The sequence below is a fragment of the Chinchilla lanigera genome, unplaced genomic scaffold (assembly GCF_000276665.1).
Source record: "Chinchilla lanigera isolate Chin_1 unplaced genomic scaffold, ChiLan1.0 scaffold00013, whole genome shotgun sequence".
NCBI classification, from domain to species: domain Eukaryota; kingdom Metazoa; phylum Chordata; class Mammalia; order Rodentia; family Chinchillidae; genus Chinchilla; species Chinchilla lanigera.
Window position 1 is genome coordinate 7,508,038 of NW_004955414.1, and position 22,032 is coordinate 7,530,069.

General features: G+C 34.8%; 1 protein-coding gene across 4 annotated transcripts in view; it reads left to right on the forward strand.

The window, feature by feature from the left end:
* Dlg2 (discs, large homolog 2 (Drosophila)) overlaps window positions 1-22,032 on the forward strand; it is a 1,924,417-nt gene that overhangs the window by 260,790 nt on the left and 1,641,595 nt on the right. For all 4 annotated transcript variants that reach the window (XM_013511774.1, XM_013511776.1, XM_005379786.2 and 1 more), the window contains exon 3: window positions 1,507-1,652. In XM_013511774.1, the coding sequence (XP_013367228.1) occupies window positions 1,507-1,652 (146 nt within the window). The remainder of the gene's footprint in view (window positions 1-1,506; window positions 1,653-22,032) is intronic.

Consider the following 22,032-nt stretch of genomic DNA (forward strand, 5'->3'; position numbering starts at 1 on the left):
GGTGGTGTGGAGGTCTGGGATTGCATCTTGCTCCTTCATTTTGTCATTTTTGAAGAATCAGAAACTCCTGTAGTGCACTCTCACTGTCCTGATTGTGTGTGAGTGCCAGGGCGAGAGTCTGAAGATCCCCAGTACTCAGTGTAGCTCTTGTGCTGGTGAGTAGTGGCAGCTGAGCCCAGGCCAACACACTATGGGTGTGGTGGGTAGCCAGTGAGGCCCAAGAGGGTGCCCATGGTTTCACCTGCCTTGCACGCTGCTCAAGGAGGCAGAGCCCAGACTCACTGGGCTTCCTGAAGATGTCCGAGGCTTAGCACAGCCTGGGGCAACACACTATGGGTGTGGCCTCATTGTTTTATATTTATAGAAAAACTAAAAAGCTATACAGAGATTTCCCCTTAATCTCCCATTATGTTTTTGTTAGTATTAGCATCTTAAATTAATATTGTTGCAATCAATAAGGATAGATCAGTGTATTATTATAAACTGAAGTCTGTTCAAATTTTTTTAACTTTTAGTAAATGCTCCTTTTTAGTTTTCAGGATAGCATATTACATTTATTCATTATGTCTCCTTGAGCTCTTCTGTTACAGTTTCTGTGTCACCAAAACTGTGACAGTTTCTCAGACTTTTAAATAAATGTTTCATGCTGTATATGTACCATTATATGCCATTAGAGAATATTTATCATCACTTTAGGGTTCACTGATTGAGTCTTCCTTCCTTCTCCCAGAACATCTGGCAACCACTGATTGTTTTTATTTTAGTTTTACTTTTTCCAAATGTGATTTAAATGGATTATATAGCATGTATTGCTTTCATATTGACTTATTTCACTTGACAATATGAACTTACAATTTATCTGTGTTTTACATTGTTTCATAGATCATTCTTTCTTATTACTGAATAATATTTCACTACATGGATTTACTCCTGTGTATCTGTTCACCTATTGAAGGATATCTTGATTGCATTCAGTTTTTGCAATTGTGAATAAGGCTGTGTATTAGTCACATGCCTATTGATGGGGAAAAATACCTGTCACCCACAACTTAAAGGAGAAGGGGGTATATTAGGCCTACAGTTTGCAGTGGGTTCAGTCCAAAGTCAGCTGGCTTCAAGGCAGAAATGGCAGGGTGGAGTGGCCTGGTGGAGAGCTGCCCATCCATGGCAGCCAGGAGGCAGAGACAGAAGAGTCATGGGCAAGAATCACCATCCCAGGTCTTGCCCTCGGTGATTTGCCCCTTTCAACCAGACCTCATCTTTGAATACATGAGACTTTGGGGACATTTTAGATCATGAACCATAACAAGTTGCTATAAATCTCATGTAGTTAAAAGTCAATTTTCAGGATTTTCTCTATTATACTGTTTTACCTTGCACTGTATATTTTTCAATTCTCTTAATCAGCAGTACATTCCATATGCATATTATGTGTTTATATATATGCAGAAATTATTTGTGACTATTACATGACATTTTGATTCTTCCCCTACATTTTCTTTACAGATATTCAAGAATTTTATGAGGTGACATTACTAAATTCTCAAAAAAGTTGTGAGCAGAAAATAGAAGAAGCCAATCAAGTTGTACAGAAATGGGAGAAGACATCCATTCTTTCTCCATGCCATGATAGCCTTCAAAAATCTGCAGAGGTATTCTACTAAAGCTTACCAAAGCACTGAGTAACATTAGGATGTAGAGCAGAAAGTAGTGGTGGTGGTGGTAGTAGTAGTAGTAATTGTTATTAGTAAATGGTAAAAGTAATAATAGAAATGTAGTTATTCCACACTGTATGTAATTTTCACACATGAAAATCTAGCTTTTGCTGAGAGCTATGATAAGACATAGGAAAGACAGAATCTTTTCATTTTTTGATGCAATTTTTTACATTATACAATTGAGCTCCTTTATGAATATTGTCATAGTTTGAGTTCACCCTAAGAATTCTGGAATTTCAAAATACAGTTCCATGTGCAATGGAGGATTAAGGATGGATAATGGGATTGGAAAAGGTACTCTAATGTGATTTGCACAGCAGGGACCCTTTCCTAGGGCATGAATAAAATGATCCATTGGGGAGTAGGAATAAAACAATAGAACTCTTGTGTCTATTTCTTATTATCTTTGAATTACTTCACATTTAAATTCTTTAATTTCTAATATTCAGGTAATTTGTAACATATTAAATTACATTAATAGCAATGCACATGCCCTTAAATGTATATAAATTTATTAGAGTTATGGACTCAAAGAATTTTTATAGATAGGACTGTAGAATGAAACAATTTGGGGACTACGGTTGGAATTAATAGTACCAAAAGAAAAGGCAAGTTGAGGCCTCTTATATACATAGTTAAGGACAATGATGGAAGCAGGGGCAGATCAATGATGAAGTGGCAATCAAAACTTTGAAGGGAGGTGATACTATGCACACACACACACACACACACACACATATTTGTCACATTTAAGGTCATATAGCCTATGGTATGACTTGGAAGCTACATGTAATTCTAATGTCCATCAGTGGCTACTTATTTACTGAGTTTCTTGATTAAGATCAAGGCCTCTTTAATAGTTTCTACCCTGCTCAGAATTGATTTGGAAATGGGATAGAACTAAGCCTAATGATCATCTTATTTACCTGAATAAAAAGTTAATAATGACAATAATTTGTTAAAAGATATCAAGTATGTGAGGTTGTACTTAAAAGTTCAAAACTAAATATCATCCTAATTTTAACATTTGGAAATAATTATTTTGATCTTTTTAGTCCTTTTATATCTGTACAAATACATGTGTGTTAAATAGGGACAATGAAAAGTAGGGTGCTTTTGTTTCTCAAATTTAATATTATACTAATAGTATTTACCCATATCTTTTAAAAAATTAAATTTATATTTTATTTTACTGGTACAATTTAGACTTGCATAATGATTTCATTCATTATAGGGAGTTTGTAACTATACATAAATATGTACCTTGGCTCCTCTTTGTTCCTCATTTCCTTCCTCTGTCTTCAGCCCCATATTTACAAAGCTTTGTTTCCATTGTATCCTTTTTTTCTCATTTTTTTCTTTTTCCTTCCACCCCCTATTCCCTTTTCCCTTTGAGCAATTACTTTTATTTCACAATACCTATTATACATTTTGGTTGTTTCAGCTTTCACCAGAGAGAATGCAATATTTACAAATATGTGTCTGATTTATTTCACTTAATAGTCTCGTCTCAAGGTTGTAATAGCTAAATCTTGGAAATAACCCAAATGCCCATCAACCAACGAATGGATAAAAATATGATTTTTAATGCAATGGAGTACCCCTCAGCCACAAAGAAGGATAAACTTGACACATTTATGGCTCAGTGGGTGGACCTTGAGACTATACCCATATCTTATTAAATATTTAAAACTATTCCATTCGACATTTAGGTCATCTCGAATTTTCTGCTAGGAGTAATATTGTAAGACATATTCATAAGTACACCATTTTTTGTGATTATTTCATTAGGCTTGATTGTATGAATGATAGTATTGAGTCCAAGGATATTGATATTTTTAAGATTCACTAGAGGTTAACAGAATACTTTTCAGATAGTTGCTATTAGTGGTAGCAGTGTTTGAAAAGGTGAATCTGCTTATAGTCAAATTACATGATTTATAATTTAAAATATTTTGTCAAGTTAATGAAATTTTTGGATTAATGCTTTATATTAAAATTATTTGTTCATTACTGAGCTGAGTTATACTGGTTATCTATATCTCTTTTTGTGATTCAGTAAGCTCTTTGTACGTTTTTAAAAGTGGTGCTAGAATTCTTATTGCTTTGTAAGATCATTTTATTTAAGAAATATGGCATTGTGTTATCACAACTGATTACCATTACTTTTGTTTGTAATGTTTCTGCCATCAAAGCGTTTTTAATTTTTGCGTGATAACATCTATTAATCTTTCCTTTTGTTATTTCCTATTTGCTTTGGCATTCTTCATTCTAAGATTGGTTAAGTAGTCTACTAGTTTTTTTCCCCCTCTTTTATTGCCTTGACATTTTCCCTTTTAGAATTTACAAACATTGTTTTTATTCAATTTCTAGATGCATAGTTCTATATATATGTATATATATATATAATTTTGCATACATGTATGAAGGATAAAATATGTATTTTATTCTACAGGAAGCTCTTTTTTTCACTTTTCAATATTTCCTCTTTTACTTTCTGCTTGTACTGGATCAGCTCTGCCTTCTCCACATACAATGTAACCCATGTCAACAATGTAACCCATATGTTCCTTCCTTCTATGGTCACACAATATGTGTTCACATATAAACTCTATACATTTATATTGCTTTTTATATATATACACATACTGGAGCAAGTACATATGTACACAAAATTTAGGGTATCATTATTTCTAAGCAAAGTTCGTATTATGTGAATGTTTTTTCAACTTGTCTGGCATAACTTTAGTTCTTTTGATGAGTGTATAATTTCATAGTGCATGTACATTATAATTTATATAATCACTCTTGGTGGGAATTTACTCTGTCTCCGTTGTTCTGCCAGTATGATTAATGCTGTAATCATCCTTACCCAAGCTAGATCATATATTTGTTTGTAAGTAAATTCTCAGGGGTGGCGTTGTTGGCTCTGCGTACCTTTAATTTGAATGAGTTTTCCAGACTTATTTCATTTTTCACAATTCACTGCAACACATGCAGTTGTAATTTTTAACCTCACCTCTATGCCAGTGGTAGGCTTTACAGCTCTTAATTTTGACCAGTTTAATAGGCATAGTGATTTTTCATTTAACTTCTAATTCTCAGCTTATTAAATTTGAGGAGCATGTTTCATATATCTGTTGACAACTTGAATATATTCTTATGCAGGTTTATTTATATTAACTTATTTTTTTATTGAATGTCCCTGTCAGTTTGTGTGGCTTTTTCATACATTTAAATAATTTAATGTGTACAATCTTGTTATACATGGATTTTCTTATGGACAAAGATTTTGGGTGATCTAATGACATGTAATGGCTTTGGTTTTTGTTTAATATATTATCTTTAAATATATGAGGTAGACAAAACAATCTTGAAACATTAGAGTGTTTGCTAGTAATTATCTGAATATTATTTGACTTAATCCATACACAATGGAGCTTTTAATTGGTTTCCAAACAGGTATTTGCAAAACAAAAATAAATGCTGACAAAACAAATGCAATGAATATTACACTTTTTGATACTCATTTTGTTTTTCATTGTCAAAATTGGTGTAAAAAAACCGAAGCTAATGTAATAGGCATTTTCTCATATGAAATCTCTGCTTACAAAATCCTCAGCCTGTGGTGATTTGAATATTTACTTGTTGTATCTTAAATGTTAGACATTGAACACAAACTAAGTCTACTTACTTGACTTCTTTAGTAAGTCTGATTGTTCTCCTTTATTTAGCTGTATGAAGCAAAAGGACGATTCTGGCTCATTTTTATCACTGAAGATCAACATAGGGGAAAGAAAGTGTGTCTTATTTGAGATCAAGCCAATTGAGGATCCTGCCCATAGGGTTTGGCTTCCCAATGTAGAAAGTTTGGAAAGAGAATTAAAAAAAAAGACCACTACATAAATTGTAAGTAGGGATATTGAGAAATAATGCCAAAATGAAGCTCATAACCAGAATAATTGAGGAAAAAGGAAATCAGCAGCCTGGATAGATTTTGATGATATAGTACTAATGCTTAGTGTTTTTAATTCTCTCTGTGTCCTTTCTGCTGATTTTATTTAAATGAAGCAACTGTAAAGAATATGTGAACTCTATGAGGCAGCAATAATAAATCTCCCTTTTCTCTAGTGCCTTACAATTCACAAGGGTAGATGGGACATAATAGCTCAAGAAATGTACGTTGAACTAGAAAGAAGTCTCTCGAAGAGTTTTTTGGTTCCCAATCCAGTCTAGCCACAGGGTTCCTTGCATATCTGATTCTGCCTCTTTCTTTTGTTCTCAGCAAGGTTTCTCCCAGATACAGGCTAGAAAAGAAAATAATGTGCTTCAGCCAACTGAATCTGGCAAAGGAGGTCATAGATAATATCCTCTAAAACAATAGGAAAGATATTCTTTTGTTACTATGTGGAAGCAAAAGTTCTGGAAACATTTGAGGAATGGAAACACTACCAGAATATCACTTTCTAGCAGGCTATATAACAATGAATACATTCACTTAAAAACATTTTTTAAAGAGATTTATCAGCCTTTAAAACTTCTTGATAATGCAGGAAAAATGCAAGTGGATAAAATGCAGGATAATGGAGCATATAATTCTACTGACCACTTCATTCAACTTGTCTCCTATGACACAAAAGTCAGGATAAAGGATTAAAATAGAAAAACTTTATATTATGGATTTAGGATATAGCTTAGTGTTCTGTATTATTTTTCTTAGTACATTGTGAAACCAAAACATGGCAGCATAAAAATAAATATTTGATCAAACATTTTAAAGACATAAAATGGCTTTTAGCTGTAAGATGTCAGTGCTCTTTTAATATGAAGGAGATGTCTACCTCCCCTAGTAGAAGGCTGTACAGGGACAGGCACCAATGTATATTTTTAGCCTAGCACAGTATAGGACACAGAGTAATCTTAAAGAACAGTAAGAGTTCATGGTGTTCTCAACTTTAATTTTCTAGAAATCATTTCGATCTTAGTACTAAGCCTTGAATGTATTTAGGGGCAAAAAACGTTTTCTCCCTCAGGTCTGGGTTTTCCCAAAGCATTTCTGCTTTACACTTAATCATGTCTCTGTTTTCCTCCCACCATTCTTTCTTCTCAAAGGGAAAATTGCTTTGTGCATGCATTCTGCTTTAGCATCCCAGTGACAGTAGTGACGTATAATATTGTGCATCTCTGTGTTGAGGACCGTTCCTGGGAGTACATTGCAGTTCAGTGACTATTGGTGGATTGAACGACACTGGGTGCAGTGATGGGAGACTTGCAGGGGAAGCATTATGGTTATTAGTTAGCATTCAATCTGAAATAACTCCTGTCAGGACCTCTTCTTTTCTTTGGGAACCAGCACTTCTTCATGTTGGTATTTGAAACTTCAAGCCTGTGTCACCTCCTGGTTTCTAGGAGTATTCTACCATCTACTTCTCCTCACTCCAAATGCAAAGCATCATCACTTAAAACAAAACAAAACAAAACAAAACAAACTCCATTTGTTTGTGTTGTGGCTACATGGGTAAAAAGGAGCAGCAAAACGGGTATCAGTCTGCTTCTCATTCTTGTAGTACAGTGGCACCTTACCAAGCTACCTATGATCTTCTACCTAGAAAGTCATTGACCATCATTTATGCTCTATTCCCTTGTGGCCTACTGATACCAAGGAATTTCTGAAAAGTATTATGGTTGAGGAAAGCTGCCAAGTAAAGTGATTCTCACCAAGTTTGCCTTTTCTTCATTTTTTTGGTCTATTTTTCTGTCTTCTTACCATGTGTGGTTTTTCTTCACAAGGAGTTAGAATGTATATATGTGAACGATTGGGAAGAAACATATTCCCACTGAATACATTCTTATAAATCTTTCTAGTTTTCTACCTGGACTCTAGCTTTTGCATTTAAAAACCAGAATATAATATCTGTGCCTTCTGTTCCTTTGCCCCTGTGTGGTTCTTGCAATACTCCCTACCACATGAGATGGTCAGGATATGCAAGGACAGTCCATCATTAATAACTTACTCTATCAATTCTGCAACAGATACAGAGAGATTTACTGTTTTGAGAGTAGCAAATATCCTATAATTTGAATTCCATTGTCTGTCTCACTAGGAAACTTGCTATACAGATAAAAAGATGGTAGATAATAACCTTTAATCAGAATTTTGTTTTCTATACTGGGAAACTGAACCCAGGACCTTCCAGCTGAGCTGCCTATGCAGTTCTTTTCATTTTTATTTTAAGACACTGTTTCACTAAACTGCTGAGTTGCCCAGGGTGGGCTTGAACTTGTAACTGTGAGTTTTTCCGTAAAATGTCTACCTGTAGTTCAAAATTGTCAAAGAGTTATTGAATTGGCTTAAGAGATAAAATGTGCTGCACTTTTCACAATTATATTTAAAATGCAAATTTAGAGTAAAAGTTAAGCTTAACTTTATTTTTCATTCTTTTTAAATGTGATTAAACCTGGGCATGGTGGCAGAGGCCTGTACTTCCAGCATGCTGGGGGACTAAGGCAGGAGTGTCTCTTGGCAATGTAACAAGGAGAAATTAATTAACTATTTTATCTCTGTTGCTGCCTCTGAGATGGCTTTCCCACAAGCATTAAATATCTGTTTTCCTTCTCAGTAGAATATAAGTTTCATGACAGCAAGGGGTTTTTGTCTATTTCATTTACTGCCTTTTCTCTGTTCTCCATTTTGTCATTTGTTTTGGTGAATAGTTTAGGTATGTTATTGTGGCTGATAGTAATTTTTTCTAAGAGCAAATCTGCCAATGTGAACTGTAGCTTTTTAGCTAGGATCACTTATTATAGAACTGAGACTAGAACTACAGATACGAACAGCCAACATCTATAGCATATTATTTAATCCTGGATACTATCCTGAATGTTTTACATGTATTAATCCCTGTTACTTCTCCTCTGGCTCTTCCTGATCTCTTATCTCTTCCAGGATTGGTTAAAAGAAAAAAAAAAAAAAAACCACAAGAGAAACTTTCTCTGAAATACTCCCAGATAATTTGTCTCTCTGTATATAAAACAGTCTTGGTTTGATACTCCACACATGTCGCTTGTCATTATTTCTCCAGAAGCCTATTTCTAATGTGATTATGGCTGGTTTAGTTTATATCCTGTTCTATAATAGGAATTATCTCTCTTTTTTTTGTTGTTTTTTTTTTCTGGTACCAGGAATCGAACTCATGACGTTGCGCTTGCCAGGCAGGCGCTGTGCCACTGAGCTAAATCCCCAGCCCCAATAGGAGTTATCTCTTAGAGTAAATAATTCTTCATAACCTTTCTCCACTTAAATGGGGAAGAACAGCAACTGGTAGATCAAGAATGCAAAAATTTGTACAATATGTTTAACATTGTTTGAATTGGTTGCTTCTCTTGACTCATTTAAACCCTTATTTGGCAACTTGGACTTGCCATATTACCGCTTTCCAAGAAGACAAAGATAAAACACTTCTTCATTTTCTCCTTCTCATACCCATACACATATCCATGGAAATGTTCTTAAAGACAAGAAAATGGCCAGCATCAGCTTTTCTGTTTAACCCTAAATATATTACCTACCAAGAAAAAGACTATTCTAGTGAGATTAGAATTTCAGGGTTAGGGCTTAATGATAATAAATTCCTTAATATTGGCAGAGGGACCTACAGCAGGAAAGAGTTCTTGTTGTTTCCAGCCCAATTGTGCAAGACTTACCTGAAAATTTCCAACTAAGGATCTCTTTGTTCCACTGTCCATACTCATTTTTGGTGCTCTTTTTCATCATACAGTGTATAAAGATTGTTATATTCTGGCTGATTCACTGAACCTCAGTGGTTAGTGAAGATAACATTATTAATTCATTAATTTATTTCTCCAATATTCATTGAGTATATATCATGTTTTATATATTAGGCATAAATCAGCAAGCAGGACAGAAATTTCTCCCTGTTTGGACCAATATGCTAATGGAAGAGATCAACAAGTAATCATCAAAATTAACTGAAGTGTAGAGTATATTAATATGTGATGGCTGCCATGGGAAAAATAGATCTTGAAGGGAATTGGTAGTAATAGTTACAGGTGATTGAGATTTTAATGGAGTGTTCAGAGTAGGCTTCATTAACAAGATGATATTTGAGCAAGTACTTCAACAAGGTGAAGGCATTAGCCATGAGAATTTTTTGGCAATGACCATTCCATGTGTAGAAATATGCTCAGTGAAATCAAGAACAGTGAGGCAGACCTATTCCTGTGTAACCGAGAGAGCAAAAGGAAGAAAAATGGAAAGAGGGCCCAAAGAGATAACTGGGGTGGTTCCAGTTAGCTGTCACATTAGCTGGACTTAGGAACCTCTTGGCTCACCACAACTATAAATATGCCCTAGTGTCCTTATTCTCATCATGCATTGCACTGGTAGTGGTAGCTTGGAATTGACTCACTAGAATTTCAATAACTTTTACATGGGATTACAAATATAAACTTCCTGGACCACAATAAGGACCTGGAAGGGATCTCAATATTTGATGCTCAATGTGCCTGGAATGTATGACCTACTACTCAGCACAATGACCACTATCCAGAATCAGGTGCTGGTGAACCATTGGACCTTGCATCATCAATGTAAAGTTCTGGGGTAATGACCACATTATACCCTAGCAACAAACGACTGGGACGGAGTCAAAAAGATACAAATGTCTCACTCTTAACTAATTGGAATGGTAGGATGTAAGGACAGACACAATCCAAGAACCTTTTATGCTTAAAAAAATCCCTCAAAAATCAACCTTACCTAGAGAGGCCTTGCTACTAGTGATAAAGCTATCTACTACAAAAACTTACAAAGATCAACACAGAAAAAAATGCAAACTTTTGAAGTAGAAAATGACAAGACACAAACAAAATGCAACTTCAGGCTTCCAGCCCACCCAGAACAAGCCCAGGAGACAATGAGGTAGAGAAAATGGAAGACACACCTAACACTTTTGAAATTATAGCAACCAAAGTAAAGAAACAAATCTATCAGACTATAGAGAAAATCATCAGAAAAAATCTCTCAGGTAAGAAAAGAAATGTCAACATATAAAGGAATTGTTCAGCAAATCTAGAAGAGATAAATAAAACATAAAGGATGATAGGACGAGGATGGAAATTGTGAACAATCAACATAGGAAAGAAGTAGAATGTGTGAAATGAATTCAAACAGATTCCCAGGAAATTAAAAATTCCATTGAAAGTTGGCAAAATTGTTTGAACAAAACTAAAGACAGACTTTCAAATCTTGAAGGCAGAATCTCAGCTAGTGATCATGAAAAGAAAGATCACTTGAAAATAGCAAAAGTTCAAGAAATAACAGCTCAACAGCTGCAAGATGAGGCAAAGAAAAATAATGTAAGAATAACTGATACCAATAAAGAAGCAGGAGTCAACACAAATGACATAAAAATATTTCCAGAAGCAATAGCAGAAAATTTCTCAAGCATTGGAGAAGAATCTGACATACAGTAAGTGAAGCATATAGAACTCCAATTAATCATAACAAAAATAAATCTATATCCAGACATATAATAATCAAGATGCCACAAATTCAGCAAAAGAACAGAATATTAAAAGCTGTTAGAGAAAAGAAATAGATCACCTATAAGGAAAGCCCATCAGATTCATGGCAGACTTCTCAACACAAATCCTCAAGTCAAGAAGAGCTTGGAGTGAAGTATTCTATGTCCTGAAAGAAAACAACTTCCAACCCACATTGATATGCAGAACTATCTTTCAAAATTAATGGAGAAATAAGATACTTCCATGACAAAGAACAACTGAAGAAATTCATGACCACCAAACCAACACTACAAATCATACTGAAAGATATTCTAGGCAGAGATAAAAATCACCACAATTTGAAGGACAACAATAGAAAGAAACCACCAGGCAGGGCAAGCAATTAAAAGGAAGAGAAAAGTAGGAAACCAACCACAGGAAAATAACATGACAAAGATAAGCCAATACCTGTCAGTAATTCCCATTATGTAAATAGCCTCTCTTAACCAATCAAAGAAACAGACTGACAGAATGGATCAAGAAACAAGATTCAACAATATGCTGTATACAAAAAAAAAAAAAAAACCATTTAACTCAAAAGAAAATTCAAAGACTGAAAATTAAAGGTTGGAAAACAATACTCCATGTGACAGGAACCCAGAAAAAGCAGGGGTAGCTGTTCTGTTTGCAGACAACGTGAACTTCAAACCAAGAATGAGCAAAAGAGGCAAAAAAGGTCACTACGTACTTGTTAGGGGTAAACATAGAGAGGAGGAGATAACAATCACAAATATACATGCACCAAACATGGGAGCACCCAATTATATAAGACAAATATTAGTAGACATGAAAAATCAAATGAGCAATAAAACAATTTTAATGGGGGACGTTAATACCCCACTATCACAACTAAATCAACCAGGAAAAAAAAATCAGCAAAGAAATATCAGAACTGAACAAAACCTGCAAACAAATGGACTTAGTTGATGTCTACAGAGTGTTCCACCCAACAACCTCAGAATACACATTTTTTTTTTCGGCTGCACATGGTACATTCTCTAAAGTAGATCATTTACTAGCCCACAGAACAGGCTTAAGTAAATGCAAAGGAATTGAAATTATTCTGTGCAATAGACAATTTTGGTATGTTTCCCAATATCTGTTCTCTGTTTTGTCTCTTAGTGAAACAGCTACTGAGAATCATCATGACTCTGAATAAAGACTAGATTTCTAATTATGACTAAATTTCATAAGGAAGCACAGAAGAACCAAATAAAAATGCAAACTTAAAAATGTCCAAAGCTTTTTTCTTTTTCTAAGAGTTTGTTGAATGGAGCAATTAGTGTTTAATTGTTTGTTCACTCTTGCATGCCTATATCTTGTAATCTGAGCAACTACTTTGAAGATAACAATATGTAGTAGAACAACCATTGTTAATTTCCTATCATCTTTTTTAGGAATTCTCTATCATTTCTATTGTTTTTGTGTTGTTTTGTTTTTGTCTTTTTATTTTGTTTTTGTTCTTTTTTCTGTAAAATAAAAAAGCCCCCCCAAAAAATTATCCCATGCATATTATTTGACCATAATGAAATGAAATTGGAAATTAATGGTAAAAAACTACAAAAACTCCACAAACACATGGAAATTAAATAGCGCACTCTTGAACAACAAATGGGTCACAGAAGATTTAATACTAATACTCTTCAAACTCTTTAATGAAATTGAAAGGGAAGCAATCCTCCCTAACTCGTTCCTGGAGGCAAGTAATACCATGACGTCAAAACCAGAGAAAGACCCAACTAGAAAAGATAACTACAGGCCAATCTCCCTAATGAACATAGATGCAAAATTCCTCAATAAGATACTAACAAACAGAATTCACCAAATCATCAAGATTGTACATTATGACCAAGTAGGATTCATCCCAGAAATGCAAGGATGGTTCAATATATACAAATCAATAAGTATAATACACCATATTAGCGCTAAAGTCAAAAGCCACATAATCACCTCAATAGATGCAGAAAAAGCTTTTGACAAAGTCCAACACTCATTCATAAAAAAGCCCTATAGAAAATTGGAATGGATAGTCTTTACCTCAATCTGTTAAAAGCCATCTATGATAAACCCAAAGCCAACATCATATTAAATGGACAAAAACTAAAGGCTTTCACTCTAAAATCAGAATCAAAACAAGAATGTCCACTATCATCACTCCTATCTAATATAGTTTTGGAAATGCTAGCTAAAGCAATTAAGCAAGAGACAAAAATGAAAGGAAGGAGGATAGGAAAGGAAGAATCATTCACAGATGACATGCTATCCTAAATAAAAGACATCAAAAACTCCATCAAGAGACTCTGGGATTTAATAACAAAATTTAGCAGCATAACTTGACACAAAGTCAACACTCCACAATTGATAATATTCCTGTACACAAACAAGAAGCTCACTGAGAGAGAAGTTAAGGAAACCATACCCTTCACAATAGCATCCAAAAAATAAAATACTTAGGAATGAATCTAACAAAGGAAGTAAAGAATCTATATATTGAAAATTACAGTATTCTGAAAAAGGAGATTGAAGAGAATATTAGAAAATGGAAAGATATCCCTTGCTCTAGGATAGGAAGAACCAACATAGTGAAAATGGCCGTACAGTGATCCCTCACCTGTCGAGGGAGTTACATTCCAGAGACTCCCCATCATAGGTGAAAATCCACAAAGTAGTGATGTTATATTTAATTTATTATTTATATATATTTTAAGGCTTTATAAACCCTTCCCACACTCCTATAAACCCTTTCCACACTTCTTCATGCCTTCCTAGGGAGATCCTTCTTCCCAAAGCCTTGGCTTCCAGCTGGGATGGTGCCTGGGGACACCTGGGTGAATAGGCATCTCAGCTCTGAGGGCAGGAGGGGAGGACAGGGCAGGTGTGGATGGAGGGCAGGAGTGGGCTGAGGAGCAGGGCACATGGGACCCAGCTGAGCTGCAGTTGTAGCCCATCTGAGCTCAGCACCCAGCCCGCACCACTCACCCCACCCAGGCCAGCTCCTAGAGTGGGTGGGTGCTAGGGGTGGTGCTATGCACTCTCCTCAGCCGTAAGTTGCACCCATCCAGTGCAAGGTCTGTTCACATGGCCAGGTGGTTGTTCTGGGCTAGGGCTGGCAGTAGTGGCATATATTGTGTGCAGTATGGTATTCATCTGCTGATGAATTGCATATTGTACAGTGTTTTATTTCATCTTAATATTCTTTTAATATGTTTGAATTAACATTTTAATTATTTTTAAAAATTTTCAGGCAAAAATAATTAAAATCATAAATATTATCTAAATACCTATATGCTACAAAATCCCGCAATAGTGACAACTCTGTGATACAGAATTAGATATATATTTTTAAAAAACCCACAATACAGTGAAGCCTCGATAAGTGAACCATGATATAGTGAGGGAGGGCTATACTTCCAAAATTGTTATACATATTTAATGCAGTCCTGATCAAAATAACATTAGCATATCTCAGAGAAGTAGAGGAAACATTCCTAAAATTCACTTGGAACCAGAAGAGACCTAGAATAGTAAAAGCAATCCTGGGCAAGAAAATCAAGGCAGGAGGCATCACAATCCCTGACTTGAAATTATACTACAAAACTACTGTGATAAAATCAGCATGGTATTGAGGACCAGTGGAACAGATTAGAAGATGCAGACACAACTATAAACATACTCAGTCACCTTGTCTTTGACAAAGGAGACAAACATGTTCACTGGAAGAAAGATAGCCTTTTTAATAAATGGTGCTGGAAAAACTGGCTTTTCACATACCAAAGAATAAAACTAGACCCATGTCTATCACCACACACTAAAGTCAAAATGGATCAAGGATCTAAATATTAAAACAGAAACACTAAATATACTAGAAAAGAAAGTAGGTAGAAATCTTAAAGACATAGGTTTAAGGTAGAGAGTTAATGAACAAGTCCCAGACTGCATGGGAAATACTTCAAAGAATCAACAACTGGGATCTTATCTTATTAAAAAGCTTTTGCACAGCAAAAGAAATCACCAAGACTGAAAAGACAATCCACAGAGTGGGAAAAATTTGAGCAAATTGCCCCTCAGACAAAGGACTTTTATCTAGAACATACAGAAAATTGAAAAAAATCAGGCTCCCTAAATTCAAAGACCCAGTCCAGAAATGGGCATCTGAGATGGATACACACTTCTCAGATAAAGAAATACAAATGGCAAATGAATACATGAAAAAATGTTCAACATTAATGATCATTTCAAAAATGCAAATTAAAACAACACTGAGATTCCATCTGGAAAAATACCCAAAAGGTAAATAGCTGGGTTGAAGGGACCTCTAATCCTAATTTACTGAAGAATCTCCAGACTGATTTCCATAATGGCTGCATCAGTCTACACTCTCACCAACAGTGGAGAAGGGTTTTTCCCCACAACCCCTCCAGCATTTGATTTTGGTCGATTTCTTGATGATAGCCATTCTTTCTGGGGTGAGATAGAATCTCTGTCTAGAATAACTTTCAGTATGCTTTGTAATGTGCCACTTGGTGATTTTTTTTTTTTTTTTGCTTCTGTCCCTTGAAACAAGAGAAAATGGGTTTCCAAAGTAAAGTTTTGATATGGTTTTAATAGTATACCATTTTAGTAGATCTAGCAATCAAAATTTTAGACTTTTCTTATCTTGAAGAAAGTGACATAGCCTGGGTGTGGTGGTGCATGACTGTAATCATAGTACTTGGGAGGCTGAGGCAGGAGGATCACTGTGAGTCTGAGGACAGCCTGGTCTACAAAGTGAGCTCAAGACCAGCCTGAACTGCATAGTTAAACCCTGTCTCAAAAAAATTTAAAAGACAAGAAACTGACATTTACTGTTCCTGTTCACGTTTAGTTTGGGAAAGTCTGAAATATCTTTTACCTATTAGTTCTTGAAATTTCATCTCAGGTGCCTGGAGGGAAAGATCTTGTGTTTTTACTTTCTCAGCATATGTGTGATAAAGTTCTACTATTCAGCTTAAACTTTGATTTATATGATGATTTTGGGACGTGTAAATCTACATCCTCCCCAAACCACATATGATTTGAATCTGTAATGCTTTTGATATCATCAAGTGATAGCAGCATAATCATCATAGAGGTATTTTGTGTTGTCGTGATGATAGCAATTTTGTGAAATAGGATGGGAATTATTCACTCAGTCTTTATTTGAGAAATATAACCAAGAAATGTTTTGCTTCATAATGTTTTAAAATGAAGCATGTAATCCAAGATTTGATTTTTAAAGAGAGTCTCAGGTGTTTTTCTGAGCAATAAATGACTCATCTCTCTATTATATGCTGAGGTATATCTTATCCTCTTTCCATTTACTAATGCTATAGTAACTGATTTTTAACTTCCAATTATGGCTACTTTTGTGCAAGAAGGGAACACAAAATCTTGTATCCACAGCATCTAATTTTTGCTTAAGTATTTACATGTTTATTTTTTCCTTCAGTTTGAGCTGTCCAGCTGAAATCTGCAATTGTAACTTGGTAACAGAAAGAATTTCCATATTACTGAACAATTACTGAGCAGGATTATAGTGTTGAAATAACAGCACTGAGTCACAGAGGAGGCGGTGAGCAGAGAAGAGCAATCAGGAAATCATTTAAGAGCCCTGTGTTTGAGTTTTGGTTTTGTCTTTTGCTAGTTATATCACCTTTGATAAATTCTTTAACCCTTCCAAACTTCAATTCTTTTGTTTATAAAATGTTGAAGTAATAATGGTATATACCCCACAAGGTTTCTGTGAAGAATGAATAAAATATAAGGAATGTGAAGTATTTAGTATAATTCCAGAACCTAGTAAAATCACTGCATAAAGAGCAGCTATATTCATAATGATTTTATTGAAAGACCTTTAAATTCTAAGTCTCACTTTTCTAATCAGTAAATAGAGATAAAAACTACATGTTCTGATGATTAGGATGAAAGAATATTTATGTCTCTCTCTCTATACACACACACACACACACACATATATGAAAAGGAATTCTATAAAATTACATTGTATTAAAATATATGGTAAAAAATAGGATTTCCCCCCAATTTAATCATCCTTTCCTGAGAATTCAGATCAAATACTGAATGAAAAAGGATTCTGCAAGTGTTATGTAAATATGTTAGTCATGTCACCATTACTATGTAGTACACAAATGTATTCTCACTTACTACTGTTATTTGAAAGTTTTTCCATGGTTTTATTTCATTTATTCAATTTTATTAACTGTATAAATTAATGAACTTCACTGTGACATTTCCATACATGAATACATCATACTTTAGCTGGGCAAGACATATTATCCTTTACTTCCCTCCCCTCCACGGATATTTTGGTGGACCATAGAATGCAAAGAGAATTAGGGTAGTCCTTGTTAAATGTATGTGCTACTTTAGGGAAGTACCGTATTGCTATCAGTATTCATAAATCAGCTTGTCAGAACTCCATACTGACATTAAAATGAGAGCAGTGCTTTTAAAAATTATTTTTATTTTTGGTTTGTTTCTTTGAGAAAGTGGGTGGAAAGGGAAAATTCCTTGGTATGGATTTTCCACAGTATTTTCAGTGACTAAGATAATACTGAGAGTGGACTAAGTGCTGACAAAGTCTAGATAGGTGTGGAGTACAGAGGCACAATCAGAAAGATGAAAAAGTGAGTTTCCTCAAACATAAGCTCTAGCTACTTGTAAGTTTTTAATATACCATCTGGGCAAGTCATAGGAATAATGAGAGGAATAATGAAATTGGGTTCCCTTTGTTCTAACTTCCCTAACCTCCTTCTTCCTCTTGCCTCTTTTGCCTCTTCTCTTTTATTGAATATCTGTTGTGTGTTTTCAATGCTGAGTAGTTCTATGAGCTGCTACCTAGCTTTGTACATATTGGATACTATACAAAAGTGGATCTCAGGAACATGTTTTTCTTTTGAAGTTCAGTTCTGTGCAGCTGTCTTTGACCTATCCATTTTACTCAATTCCTTCTTGTTTCTAATCTTCTCATTCTTGACTCATGCTAGCCGTTTTCTTCTCAGGACTATTTTTTATATTAAAACAGCTTTCATCATATAAAATGAAGCATCTAACCAAGATTGGATTTTAAAAAATTTCTCAGGTGTTTTTCTGAGCAATAAGTGACTCATCTCTCTATTTGATACTGAGGTACGTTTCATCCTCCTTCCATCTACCAATGCTATATTAACTGATTTTTTTTTACAAAGATAAGGGAGAAAAGTCTCTTTATTTGATCTTATACTTTTATGAAGACAGTAATCCCATATGTAGAAACTATTATATGTCATAAAAATAATTTATTTCATTTGATTCTTGTAACAGCTAATAAGCCAGTGTACAGATATTGGTGTCACTATCTGTATTAGAAATGAGGAAGCTGTGGATGGTAGATGGCGATTTGTCCAGGGTCATATTGTTAGAAGTTGATAGAAGCAGGAATCTGACTCCAATCCAGCGCTTTTACCATTACACTATAGAACAGAAAGGAATATTTTGACTAGAATAGAGGAGGTGGTTTTCCTTAGGTAGGGAGCTTTAGAATTGTGCTTTGTATGATGCTTAAGATTTAGGTCAAAGAGGCAAGTATTCCAGGTAAAGGAAACTGTAAGTAAAGACTCAGAGAATAATAAAAACTGCTTCCTCTAAAGGAAGTCTAGATTAAGATTTTCATATATTTTCAAACTCTGTAGCAATCCATCTAGGTAGATATTTTATTGATTGATTAATCACCTTGTTTTCAATAGGATTTGAGGTAGTAGGCAAATATTATTATTTTGATTTTGCAGACCATAAAGATGTTAAAATGACTTGATCAAGGACACATAGTAAAATATAATGAGCTGTAGAGATGAATAAACATGGATCTGACATTCCATGACCTTTCCTAGTGTAAAATGGAAAACACTTTACTAGTAAAGAGTTTAGCTTAGTAGGCAGGAAAGCTGAAAATGTTATGACTGAATAGATAATTCTAGCTGTCTGATTGAGAGCTCTAACTATAATAATACTACAGAGTGTAGACTCTCTTTTTTAGGCACTTGTGAGCCATAGAAGTTTTTTTTTTTTTTTTGCAATGCATAGTATAATCTGATCTGTCAAGGAAGATTAAGCTGGAAGCATCATGCATGATAGATGAGCGACAGAACATACAGGCAGTAGGGAGATCATTGAGGCAGTAGGAAATATTAAACTAGGTACTTGGAGAACTATGTATTCTCTTTCTTGCAGATAATGAAAGGTGGGTTGTTCTTCATAAAGCATAATTTCTCATAGATAGTAAATTTATGAAGAAGAAAACCACATTACATTTTTAAAAATGCACCCAAACTAACTTGTAAAAGAAAGGAAAATCCTGATTGCAGGATTATCTAGGAAGCCTGTGAGTAACTCAGAGATCTGGTGTTTAATTTGGTAAGACTTAAGTTAGCTCCACAGTTATATATGAGTAACTTATGGTAAGACTTTTCTTTGGAGTACTCTAACTTGGCTTCCAATAATATGGTCTAAAGTGGTGAGAATACTTTAGCTTTCATTCAGATGTATTGAAATTGAATTATACTTATACCTTGCTAGAAATATGAGAGCTCAAAAGATATCTGATTGGGATGGTGCAAAGACATTTAACTGTAAAATTCCACTAATATTAATAACTTTGAAATGTCTCTATGCCTGAGCTCACTCCCCATTTGCGAAGGCACTAATCTAATTCAGGCGTCTACAGAATCTTTCTAAGACTATGACAATTGACTTTCACTTCGCCTTCACAAACTACTCTTTCCTGTACCAACACAGCCTCCTAAGCTAGTAACCTTTAACAACAGGTAAAATCTACCTGTTGACCCCTTGTTTACTGAGTATTGTTCCAGGTCCTTAGCATAGCTCTTATACTCATAATAAAAATTATATAAAGCCTTATTTAAGTCTTGTTATTTTTCTCTGGCTGAAATAGTTTTCCTTTTGTTTGAATCTGAGAATTTTCATCTTAATCTTTTATGATCCTACTTGTCCATCACCAATTTTCTAATGAACTCAGATAGAACGAATTCTTTCTGTGTTGCCAAGGCCACCATTATAATGTTTATCATATTGTCCTGGAATGAGTTGCTCAATTATTTTACCTGTTAGACTGTGTCAAGTATATTTATTCAGAGAGCTGTAATATGTTCCAGAGGGTGTTAGGGAGTAAATATTGAGCAAATATTTATGGAGTGATGATTGACTAATTTTCTTGATGCCAGAGAATGATATACTATTTTGTTAAATATATTTGTATGCGTTGTGCTAGAAACATGCTTTAAAATCTCCTGGTTTACTCAGAGAAAAGATGCCTAAACCTACCTAGGAAAGATTCTGAAGGAAGTTGTTAAAAGTACAGGTATAAAACGTGGTGGCTCATAGCTCATGCTACCACTTAAAGTGCATATATGGCAGGACATGGGGAAACTCTGAGCTAAACTGAAGTCACATAGTTCCTCATGTTTTCCTACATATAGAAATTTAGCAGCATATTGTGCTACTGCCATGGCCTAGAGTGAGAACAACTATTTGTTACTTAAAAGAAAGTTATTTTATTTTAATATCTTTTGTTTTCATTCTCTACTGATGAAAACTGAGTTAATATAATGCCAGATGTCACACCATCAAGCAAATCTAAGGAGTTGTCTTTTACAGTGCCAATAAAAGTGAGTCATATACAAAGCTACTATGATAAAATCACCATGATGCTCGCAAAAAATAGATCTGAAGACCAGTGGAACAGATTAAAAGATGTGGACACAACTACAAACACACTCAGCCACCTTATCTTTGACAAAGGGTCCAAACATGCTCACTGGAAGAAAGATAGCCTCTTAATAAATGATGCTGGAAAAACTGGCTCTCTACATGCTGAAGACTAAAACTAGACTCATGTCTATCACCATGCACTAAACTAAGGTCAAAATGGAGGAAACATTTAAATATTAAAGTAGAAACACTAAATACACTAGAAGAGAAAATAGATCAAAATCTTGAAGATATAAGGCTAGGCACAGTCTTCATGAACAAAACCCAAACTAAATGGGAAGCACTTCAAAGAATCAACAACTGGGATATCATTCTATTAAAAAGCTTTTGTACTTTAAAGGAAATCACCAATAGCCTGAAAAGACAGCCCACAGAGTAGGAAAACATTTTAGCTAACCATCCCTCAGACAAAGGACTTATACCTAGAACATAAAAAGAACTGAAAAAAATCAGACCCCCCAAATTCAAAGACCCAATCCAAAAATAGGCATCTGAGATGAATACACACTTCTCACATGAAGAAATACAAATGGCAAATAAATACGTGAAAAAATGTTCAACATCATTGGTCATTCGAGAGATGCAAATTAAAACAACACTGAGATTTCATGTCACCCCAGTAAGAATGGCTGTCATTAAGAAATCAACCAATAACAGTTGCTGGAGGACTGTGGGGCAAAAGGAAACCTTCTCCACTGTTGGTGGCAGTGTAGACTGGTGCAACCACTGTGGAAATCAGTATGGAGATTCCTCAAAAATTAGGATTAGAAGTCATTAGAAGCCATTCCCCTTCTGGGTATTTTCCCAGAAGAATTAAAAACATCATACCACAGCAATGTATGCACACCCATGTTTATAGCAGCATAATGTGTCGTAGCAGAATTTTGGAAACAACCCAAATGCCCATCAACTGAGGAGTGGATAA